The 11,403-nt window shown below is 46.6% G+C and overlaps 1 protein-coding gene across 1 annotated transcript in view; it reads right to left on the bottom strand.

Moving 5' to 3' along the window:
* Window positions 1–4,776: 4,776 nt before the first annotated feature.
* NARS1 (asparaginyl-tRNA synthetase 1) overlaps window positions 4,777–11,403 on the bottom strand; it is a 29,355-nt gene continuing 22,728 nt past the window's right edge. Inside the window, exons 13-15 of the mRNA XM_028748521.2 lie at window positions 10,986–11,117; window positions 8,391–8,522; window positions 4,777–6,564 (exon numbers count right to left, since the gene is read on the bottom strand). Of these exons, the coding sequence (XP_028604354.1) occupies window positions 6,433–6,564; window positions 8,391–8,522; window positions 10,986–11,117 (396 nt within the window). The 3' untranslated portion in view covers window positions 4,777–6,432. The remainder of the gene's footprint in view (window positions 6,565–8,390; window positions 8,523–10,985; window positions 11,118–11,403) is intronic.

Genomic DNA, 11,403 nt, shown 5'->3' with positions numbered 1-11,403 from the left:
ATTTTTTTGTAAGTTATACGACATCCCTGGATGAAAGTGTGAGTATAAAGAATGGGGGGAAATTAAAAATTAAAATAATTTTTAAAAACCCTGCAATGTCACAAAAAGGCAAGGTTGCTTCCAGGTGCTGTGCTTCTTGAGCATGCACAAAGTTTGGCCGATTTAGTTCGCATTTATTCTGATGCGTTTGGGACAATGTTCGGCTACTCGCGGAGGAGCATCATTCGGGTGTGTTTGCAAAAAAAAGTTTCCAGAGTGGATCGACAATGTTGACTTCATATTACGCATTCATTCTGATTCGATTGCGAGGACCACATAGAATCGTAAGAGTTAGGAGATGCAGTCCAGCCCCTTGCAGTGCAGGAATTCTGCCCACAGCTGTCCCTGGGTGGGTTTGAACCACCAACCTGCTGCTTAACAGCCAGATAAATTGACTCCTTGTGCCACAGTAAGAAGACAATGCTGGCTCTTTATTTAGCCCTCATTCTGATGTGTTTGTGCAAAGTTTCCGGAGAGAGTTACGCAATGACTTTTTGTTGCATATTCATTGCGATTTCTTTATAGGGAGGTTAGATGGCAATGCGTCAAGCAGATGTTATCCCACATTTTCCAGTAATAATAATAATGTTATAATTTATTACTTATACCCCGCCCATCTGGCTGGGTTTCCCCAGCCACTCTTGCTGGCTCCCAACAGAATATTAAAAACACAATAAAACATCTGCCTTCAGATGTCTTTTAAGTGTCAGATAGTTGTTTATTTCCTTGAATCTGAAAGGCGGGTGTTCCACAGGGCGGGCAGCACTACCAAAAAGGCCGTCTGCCTGGTTCCCTGTAACCTCACTTCTTGCAGTGAGGGAACCTCCAGAAGGCCCTCAGAGCTGGACCACAGTGTCCAGGCTCAACGGTGGGGGTGGAGACGCCTCTTCAGATATACAGTGCATCTCCCATCACTTTCCTTTTTGCCAAAAGTTTTATTTTGGGGGGGAGAAGTAGGTTTGTTGCGCAGGAGCTCGCAACCATTTTAACTGCACAATTTAAATTTGCTGGTATGAAATCAAATCCTACCTGAAAGCAAGAACAATCTGGAAGTAACCCTGAGAAACCTTTTGAGTCGTCCAGAAGTCTTCTTAATTTTTTTCTGTAAACCACCCTGAGCTCCTGATTCTTGGCCATGAAGCTCGCTGGATGACCATGGGCCAGCTACTGTCTCTCAGCCTAACCTACCTCCCAGGGTTGCTGTAAAGGTAAAAAGGGGGAAGAGGATAAAATACGGGAGAGGGGTGTATATAAGATGTCTCCCATCTTGAACTTCTTGAAGGAAAGGTGTAATATAAACGTAGCAAATAAACAAAGAACAAACCTTCGCTATTGGGCAGAATGTTATATTGGAACTAAAATGAATAAAAATAGCAGCCAGGTGCCCAGATTTGGTATTGCAAGACTGGAGATAAAGCCAGTTTTAAAACAATTCTTCGTTTTGCTGAGATGAGGGTCAGTACAGTCATACCTCATGTTACGTTTGCTTCATGTTACGTTCTTTCAGGTTATATCCTGCGGCGACCTGGAATTACCAGAAAGGGTTACTTCCAGGTTTCGCCACTCGCGCATGCGCAGAAGCACAAAATGACATCACACACATGCGCAGAAGCAGCGAATCGCAACCCGCGCATGTGCAGACGCACCGCTTCGGGTTGCGCTCTTTTCATATTGCAAACGGGCCTCCGGAACGGATCCCGTTCGCAACCAGAGGTACCACTGTATTCTTGTTGCTCATTTCATGCACACACACACCCTGGCCAGTTTAACATCCCAGCCAGCTGCATTTTTCCAGATGCTACACAAGCACACATGGGGTGGACTTCAGGCCCTAGGGTATTTAATCAATCCTGTCATGTCGTGTGGTTTTTTTTTTTTGGGGGGGGGAGGCTACTGTAGGAGGACATGCCTATATTCCAGGGTATTAAGCAAGGGTAAATGTGGCGATTGTTATCAGGTCAGTAAGCACATCATCCCCTACAGTTCCATTGTATCTACCAACCCAGAAAACACTTTTAACTACTAACGCATGAGCTGGCGTGTCTCTGAAGGACGATGAAATAACCTTTTGTTTCAGGTAGGCACGCAGGTCCGTATAGTTAAAGCTATGGTTTTCCCAGTAGTGATGTATGGAAGTGAGAGCTGGACCATAAAGAAGGCTGATCGCCAAAGAACTGATGCTTTTGAATTATGGTGATGGGGGAGACTCTTGAGAGTCCCATGGACTGCAAGAAGATCAAACCTCTCCATTCTCAAGGAAATCAGCCCTGAGTGCTCACTGGAAGGACAGATCCTGAAGCTGAGGCTCCAATACTTTGGCCACCTCATGAGAAGACTCCCTGGAAAAGACCAATGCTGGGAAAGATGGAGGGCACAAGAAGGGGACGACAGAGGACGAGATGGTTGGACAGTGTTCTCAAAGCTACCAGCATGAGTCTGACCAAACTGGGAGGCAGTGGAAGACAGGAGTGCCTGGTGTGCTCTGGTCCATGGGGTCAAGAAGAGTCAGACTAAACAACGGCTACGCAGGTACCCCCGCTGGGAGGCAAGGTAGAAAGTGTTTGCCACAGGTGGTAGGCTTGGGATGTCATATTTGTATTTGAGGAAGTTCTGCTACAGAAGGAACTTAATTTCCTCAGCTTCCATTCATTTCCATCAGTTTGGTTTTTTTGCAGAAACTCCTACTGTTGCTCTTGTTGAGTTATAGACAAGATGTAGGGGAAGGGGCGAGGATGCTGTGTGGTTTAGAGCAAGGCGGTTTCTGCCTCAGTCACCAAAACATCTGCATCCTGCTTTGGATAGCCATATGTAGATGGAGGGAATACCAGGGCCGCAAGTGACCGCATCGCATCCTAGCATCTTTTAATTTTTTTAACCAATCACAATGGGCCTAACTAGATGGTCAGCCATTCTTTATTCTATTGCTAAATAAAGGGAGGTTGGGGAGTGAAGTCTGTAAGGGACCAGGCCCACCTGAGCTTTTGCATGAGTTGTGCATCGATTCTATGCCCGGCGAAACTGCTATTGAGTCCAAGATGGGCAAGCTTGCAGACAAGCACAATGGTTAATATAATTGTGTATATTCACAGAACCTGCCCACTCCTACAAGTGGTTCTCTGCAGATGAAGGGCAGTATACAAATTTAATAATAAGCAACAATAATTTTAATTCGATTTTTTTAACTCACCTTCCACCCTAAGGTCCCAGGATGAGCCACAACAGTTTAAAATACGTCAAACCGTTTTAAACAAATTGCAAGAATAGGATGGGTTCTAAAAATACACATCTTAAGTGTCAAAGGTCAGGTTAAAAGTGGGGAGGGGCCCTATAGCCCAGAGTTTAATTTCACATAAAACTGGCAGATCGCTGTCGAATTTATTTTTTTTTAAAAAAACAAAAAACCTAAAGCAGCCTTTCCTAATCCTGGTACCTTCAAGATGTTTTGGACTACAAGTCCCATCACCCACAGCCATCATGGTCAATGGATGATGGAAGTTGTAGTCCGGCAACATTTGGAACGTATCAGGTTGAGCTAAAGAATTCACTACCCAGGTTATCTTGACATGTTTGTGAATCTGGGATCAGTTTTGGGTTGGCTTTCAGGACTCACTAGGCCAGCCATATTTCACACTGGGATCAAACTGTTGAAAAATTGCTTTTGTTTACATCCAGACAGATACTGATTTTTGGATATCAAAGTCAAGAATAACAAAAATGACGCCACTTTTATATTTCGCTCAGGTATCTTTCAGACCCTTCTGTTTAGCTTTCTTGTGTAATTTTAGCTGGAATTACTGCATTCCGAGCAGCTGGTAGCTTCTGTGGGGTTAGAAAAGAGCTTTTGAATGCCCAGGGCAAAACAAAGAGCCACTAAACAATAGCGGGGTCTTGTTTCAAGAATCCTTGCAGCATAGATAACTCATTGGTTAACCAATCAGATCAAGTCCCTGATGTTTTATCAAGTCAAACTCCACATTCTGTGCTTGGGTGCACTCAAATGTCACACACAACAGGCCACAAAGGGAAGCAAAACAGGAGACTAAAGAGCCCTGTTCCTTCTAAGGCCAGTAGGATAAATGCAGAGATTTGATAAATAAAAGAACCGCATTGTGAATAGGCTGAAGCAGAGGGGAAAAGCTGCGCTCGCTTTACTCTGCTTATCTCAGTGAAAGGGGGTTTGGAAATAATGCAGTTCAGTTTAGAGCCCAAATGCACCATCAAGCTTCAGCTGTGGCCTGGGGCATTTTTCCACATTAAGGGCAGCAAAGCAGATGCAGCCGATTTGCACGTGGCAAGATCTTGCACACAAGGAGGACTTGTGCACTGCCTCCGCTTTGCAGGAATGGGCTGGGGAAGCCCACACGCTTCTACTGGAGCCATTCCCTTTGGGTTTGACCAATTAATGGAGGTCAAGGCTACCCTCCACAAAGTAGCCTAATCCAGCTACCACAGCTCTGTATACAGGTAGGACAGCTCAGCCAGTAGAACATGAGACTCTTAAACTCAAGGTCGTGGGTTTGAGCCCCACTTTGGGCAAAATATTCCTACATTGCAGGGGGTTGGACTAGATGACCCCTTCCAAATATATTCTATCCTAAATCTGATCCAGCAGGCTGTTCTTACATTCTTAATAACTAGGAGGCAAGATGTGGGAGGGCAGGATTCTTCTACCAATATGTGAAAATCAGCAAAATTAGAACACGCAGTGCAGTAACAGAACCAAGACCATTTCCCCTCTCCAGTGCTATGAATTTACTGATTGTGAGATCCAACCAGCTTTGAAAACAAGGCATGCACAATCATCACAGAAATGTAACAGTGAGAAGAATAAGAGAAATCTGGCCAGGCAAGGTCCTACAGGAACAACCCAGAGCGCGCGCACACACACCCCGTACTTTGCTCCAGTTAAATTAGTCTGATAACTAAAAACCATTTTCATAACACTTGCTGGAAAGAGGAGGAACAAAGACGTCAGTCAGCTTCATCACCTGAAAGCTCCTCTAATTTTCAGTTGGCCCCTCTTTCCTAAGAAACCCAAGACATTCAGTGGGTAGGATAAGCCAGAAACTGAGAAGGATCAAAGGACCTTCTCAAAACTTCAGTTCCCGGGGTTCTTGGAATGCAAGCTGTATCAGGCCATCTTTCTGAACTACATAACAAGAGGCATGTTGAAAAGCAACTTAACCGAGTGTGAAACACAGGAGGCTTCGGCCAAGAGAATATTTGCTGAAAACCTTTTGATGGAACTGGGAGTCTGGACAGCAGCCATCCTTACTTGGGCAAGTGAAGTCATCAATTAGTGCCAAGTTCAAAATGCAGATATAATGAAAATACAGTGGCAGGAAGGGATCCTTATGGGTACAATTGCTTAGGGTTGATTTTTCACTGTTGTCCGAAGCAGGGAATATCCTACCACAACAAGAGGTACACAGGATTTTCACATGAAAGGCTAAAAGAAAAAAGACCATCATATTCTCCACCCTAATCTCACCCATTAGGGGAATAGTAGGTTACTACAGCTTAGAGCTGTAGTAAGTTTAGGGCAGCATTTTTGTTAATGCGCCTCTCTGAAGAAATTTTTCAGGGCAGAGTTAAAGGGTCTGCCTTCTGCCCAGCCGCCGCTTCTAAGAATTGAGGCTGAAAGCTTTTAAGGAAGGAGGTAAAAGGTATCTAGAGTTTGGTTCTCCTCTCAGTTGGGTGGTTCTTTACACTGTAATGCTTTTATCATTCTAGTCACTCTGCCAAGCTGAGTGTTTTGTTGGGGAGAACAGTATCATCTCTACATTTCAGCTGTTTACCTGAAGAATGGAGATGGCATGATTTTCTTACGAACTCTGATGTTGGGATTGGGAAAACGTTTAAACTGGATGCTACTGACATACGGCCAAAATAGCTTGGGGGGCTTAGTTTGTCCCTCAGGGTAGGAGGACGCTATCCCAGATTATTGTATTATATATATTATGTTACATTGTGCACTTACTAATGAATTTTGTATTGGGGAGAAAACTCAAATATTCCCTTTTCAAAAGCCCTCTTCTGGCTCCTTTTTACCAAACGACCCAATTATTTTATGGGTTCTGCGCTGCTACGGAAGTGCACACTGCTCGTTTATCCTAGCAATCAATAAGTTAAAATATATCAATAGGATTGATGAGGGGAGAAAATCTGGGCAAGGGCGAGAGAGAAGGGTTTTCTGAAATCAGTGGACTGCAATTCAAATTTCCAGATTCTCATTTGGAAAAGGTTGGGAGGTAGAAAAAGGAAAAGAAGTTGATCTCTTGGATTTCCTGTCAGGATGGCTTTATAAGGATGATGAGATGTGCTCTGCGGAGCTTGAGGGGAGGAGGGCGTTGCTTAAAGACTGCTGGACTTCTGCCACAAGAGCAACATGGGTTAAGGTTTGCAGCGCTGGACAAAGCGTGGGTACAGACACACATCCCGGATATGGTGCCTGTTCAGGATCCAGGTGAGGAATCTCTCCAAGCCCAGGCCATAGCCACCGTGAGGGCACGTGCCGTATTTACGCTGCAAAGCCAAACGAGAAAGAAACAAGTCACTCAACGGACGGACAGATGGAAAGAACACCCACAAACGTGCCTGTCTCCAGCCATCTCGCAGCCTGATCCCAAGAGCAGTGCCCTAGTGCCGGCATACCCAGAATCACCGTATTTTTCGCTCCATAAGACACACTTTTTCCCTCATAAAAAGTAAGGGGAAATGTCTGTGCAATTTACTGAGCAAATGCATGGTCCCTGGAGCCGAATTGCCCAGGGGCAAAAAGCAGATCGTGCTTTTTTTCTTTTAGAAAGAGGGAAGGGGGTGTTGGAACGAAGCCACTGAGCAGCTGATCGGCAAGCGATCGGAGGGAGATAAGGAACTTCAGCGATAAAGGAGGCTGCCTGGGAGGGGGGAGGTAAAAGCACATGGATCCTCAGGATTTTTGCATTGGGTCACCCCAAATTCACCATCAGATCACACAGCATGTCCATGGCTACAGCCTGCACCAAAAAATCACGCACCCACTGTTTCCTGGGGCCGCAATGGTGCAAAAACGTGGTTACAAAGCATGGATCCACATGGATTCTTAGGATTTTTGCATTGAGCTACCCCAAACTCACAGTCAAATCACATGTCTGTGGCCGCAGCATGAACCATAAAAATCATACACCCACTGTTTCGGTCAGAATATTTTTTTCTTGTTTTCCGGCTCTAAAAACTAGGTGCGTCTTGTGGTCAGGTGCGTCTTATGGAGCGAAAAATATATTTACATTTATATCCCCCATCCATCCTCAAAAGTGGTGTGGTGGCACCAAAGCGAGCAGTTAGGAGGGCACCAGCACCTCAAGCTTTTGCCTAGCGCTGGCAATCGCAAACAAAATCTGCCCCTTGCACTCCACCTAAGACCCCTCTGTCAGCCCTGACGGGCTGCCGCCTTGGGTCACCGGCTGGGGTTAAGATCAGCCCGATCGGCCCACGCTCCCTAGACACACGGCGTTTTCAAAACCAGCGTCAGTTCAGCAAATTATGAAACAAACAGGTTAAGGAAAGACAACACCTCCCCAAGGTTTTGAACGCTACAGTTGAGGCCACACAGCAGAACTCCGTGTCAGGAATGGCAATGGGAAATTGCAAGAATTGGAACGAATTGCTCCCTCGGCAAGTGGGGTGGGGGAGTAGGGGTGCCACCCCCTGCCACAGAAACCAGCCATCTGCAACGTACAATGTGTCAAGCATGACCATTTGGGTCACCCAGCAGCTGGAGAAAAAGGAGGCAGCCCCTAAGCGAGAGAGTGTTTCAAATTCCTCCTGCCAGATGAGCCCCCCAAGTTGCAATTCAGAAGAATCTGAAGCAGCAGTAGCCATTCGCAGGAGAGGGCAGCAGCTGCCAGGAGGAAGGAGCAGTAGTTCCCCTCTCGGTCCTCCATCCTCCTTACCCAGCATGCTACGGGTTTGTGAATGCGTTGACATGGTTTTGAATGAAGAGGTGTGGCCGTACGTGGTGTCCAAAATAGGCAAGACACCATTTCCAGGGAAAACTCCCAGCGCAAAAGATCAGGGGATAGATTTATCCTCATCACATTCGCTCCAACATCCTAGACTCATCACTGCCTCTGGCTTGGTTGTATTCAGAAAACATGAAATTTTAAAAAACCTTTTAAGCCATTTAAAGGCTAACTGGCCCGCCAAACGTTTGTTGTTGTTGTTGCCTGCCTTGGTGTATTACGATTACAATATCTTTATTGTCATTGTCCCATGCAGAACAATGAAATTGTATGGCTCTACGTGTTGCGTTTGAGCATGGTGGCTGTGCTGCAACAGTTGGCCAAAGGAACAAGACCATCAACACACACCTGGTCAGTGTACCAATAATAAGGCGTGGGGTCAATCCCTTCTCTCTTGTAGCCTTCCAGCAGCTCATCGCTGTCCCAAATACGCATTGAGCCTCCAACAATCTCGCCGACGTTAGGCATCAACACATCAACCTAAAAAGAGGCAGGACGAAGCACGTTGAACAGTTTAAGCAAGAGCCAGATAATTAATAATTATAATAAATTTTATTTATACCCCGCCCTTCCCAGTCAAGACCAGGCGCAAGGCGGCTAACACCAGGTATAAAACAATTGATTAAAATACAACTTAAAAACAAGATTAAAATACAACATTAAAATGCAGCCTCATTTCAGTAGAAACTCAAATCAACAACTTTTTGGGGATGAAAACGTCAACTCTTCACCAAGGCCAACTATCCAGACTGGTCCTATGTGGGCCAGAAAAAAAGCCAGGGAAGCCCCCAAATAGGAGTTCCATCACAGAAGGAGAAAGGAAAGAGGATCAAGTTAAATACCATTTGTGGCCCACCAGGTGGGTTGTGGCTCCCAGGTGGGTTGGAGACTTCCTACAACTGGACTGAAAGCACAGCTCCTCTCCCTGCCAAGCAAAAACATTCTTCCTCTTCTTGTGCCCCCCCCCCCCAGACCTCTCATGGAAGAGGCACGTGAAGAAGAGCCTCAGATGATGAACACAGGGTCCAGGTCAGTTCATATGGGGAGAGGCGGTCCTTGAGGTATTTGCGGTCCTGAGCCATTGATGGCTTTATAGGTCAAAACCAGCACTTTGAATTTGGGCCTAGAAACTAATTGGCAGCCAGTGCAGCCAGACCAGGATTGGCGTTATATGCTCAAACCATCTTGCCCCAGTGAGCGACCGGACCATGGAATTGTGCACCAGCTGAAGTTTCTGAACAGTCTTCAGAGGCAGCCCCACATATAATATGCTGCAGTTATCTATCTTAGAGGTTAGGTAAAGGGACCCCTGACCATTAGGTCCAGTCACGGACGACTCTGGGGTTGCAGCGCTCATCTCGCTTTACTGGCCAAGGGAGCCGGCGTACAGCATGACTAAGCTGCTTCTGACGAACCAGAGCAGCGCATGGAAATGCCGTTTACCTTCCCGCCGGAGTGGTACCTATTTATCTACTTGCACTTTGACGTGCTTTCGAACTGCTAGGTTGGCAGGAGCTGGGACCGAGCAGCGGGAGCTCATCCCATTTCGAACCGCCGACCTTCCGATCGGCAAGCCCAAGCAGCACAGTGGTTTAACCCACAGCACCACCTGCGTCCCTTATCTTAGAGGTTAAAAGGTAAAGGTACCCCTGCCCGTACGGGCCAGTCTTGCCAGACTCTAGGGTTGTGCGCCCATCTCACTCAAGAGGCCGGGGGCCAGCGCTGTCCAGAGACACTTCCAAGTCACGTGGCCAGCGTGACAAGCTGCATCTGGCGAGCCAGCGCAGCACACGGAACGCCGTTTACCTTCCCGCTAGTAAGCGGTCCCTATTTATCTACTTGCACCCGGGGGTGCTTTTGAACTGCTAGGTTGGCAGGCGCTGGGACCGAGCAGCGGGAGCGCACCCCGCCACGGGGATTCGAACCGCCGACCTTTCGATCGGCAAGTCCTAGGCGCTGAGGCTTTAACCCACAGCACCACCCGCGTCCCATCTTAGAGGTTACCAGAGCATAAATAATAGAACTTAGGCTATCCCAGTCCAGATAGGAACACAGCTGGGGCATCATCTAAAGCTGATGGAAGGCACTCAGCACCACGAAGGCCAGCAGAGATTATCATAGGATTATATACAGGAGCCAGCACAGATTAGAACCTATGTGTCGCTAGAAACATACAATGGCTCTTTCTATGGAGTAAGAGCTATTCTACACAGAACTGAGTGGCAGAATTCTAAGCTCTTATCAGTTCAGACTTCAGGTGGAGGTGGTGCTAAAGGCAGCCATTTTTGAATGCCTGACCATATTTCAAGAGAGATTCCCTGCATGTAGAAAACGAGCCCATCAGAAAGAAATTTAACATAGCTCTCTCCGATGTGCTAAATTACTACATGCAGGGAACACTCAAAATACGTAGCAAGCCTCCTACCTGCAATTTGACGTGACACAATCTTACTACTTCTATTCTGCAGACTGTTTTGACCAAACCTCATTCAGCAAGTGCCAGAAATCAAGGGATGCTCATGAATGTGATGTAACCCTTAAAAAGCAGGGTTTCCCACACCTGGGTCCACAATTGCTTTGGGACTACAATTCCCATCATCCCTGAGCACTGGTCCTGCTAGCTAGGGATGATAGGAGTTGTAGTCCAAAAACAGCTAGAGGCCCAAGTTTGGAAAACCCTTCCTTAAAGGGTGATTGTGCATCAGCCTCTTAACGTAGTTAAAACAACTGGAAAACAAGGCTTGCTTCAAGAGGAGTGTTCTGCTCCAATGATTACGCTGGTTGCGAGAACCCTCTAACCCTTACTTTCACGCCTCTCTTAAAATATATCTATGGAGCCTTTTAACAGAGGGCAAAAACACCCATCAAGAAGATGTCTTAACAGCTCCGTCCCTCCCCAGGCTTAGCCCCTGCATGGGATATGTGCGGGGAATGCAAACTGACCGATTCAGTAAGGCGAGGATCCTCAGGGCAGCGCTGCATGTAGAAAGACTTTATCTCAGCAGGAAATCGACACAGCAAGATTGGCTCATTAATGGCGTCCGTCATCTGTCTCTCGGGGGCCTCTGGAATATCCTACGGACAGGGAACAAGACTTATTATTAGCTCATCTACTGCCTAAGAACACCTCTGCCATGCTTCCGCTCATTAAGCTACTTCCCTGCTCAAGGGAACCCTGGCCTTTTGTGTTACTTGCTGCTACTTACTTATATAGAGACTGCAAACTCAGCTTGCGATTTGGAACGCCTGTTGTTTTGACTAGGCAACCAATAAATCAGGTGTGTGGGGAACTTTTGGCCGTCCAGGTGTTGCTGAACTGCAACTCCCATCAGCCACAGCAAGCATGCCTTGGGATGATGGG

The sequence above is a fragment of the Podarcis muralis genome, chromosome 11, assembly GCF_964188315.1.
Source record: "Podarcis muralis chromosome 11, rPodMur119.hap1.1, whole genome shotgun sequence".
NCBI classification, from domain to species: domain Eukaryota; kingdom Metazoa; phylum Chordata; class Lepidosauria; order Squamata; family Lacertidae; genus Podarcis; species Podarcis muralis.
This window is presented reverse-complemented; position numbering and strand designations above follow the sequence as displayed.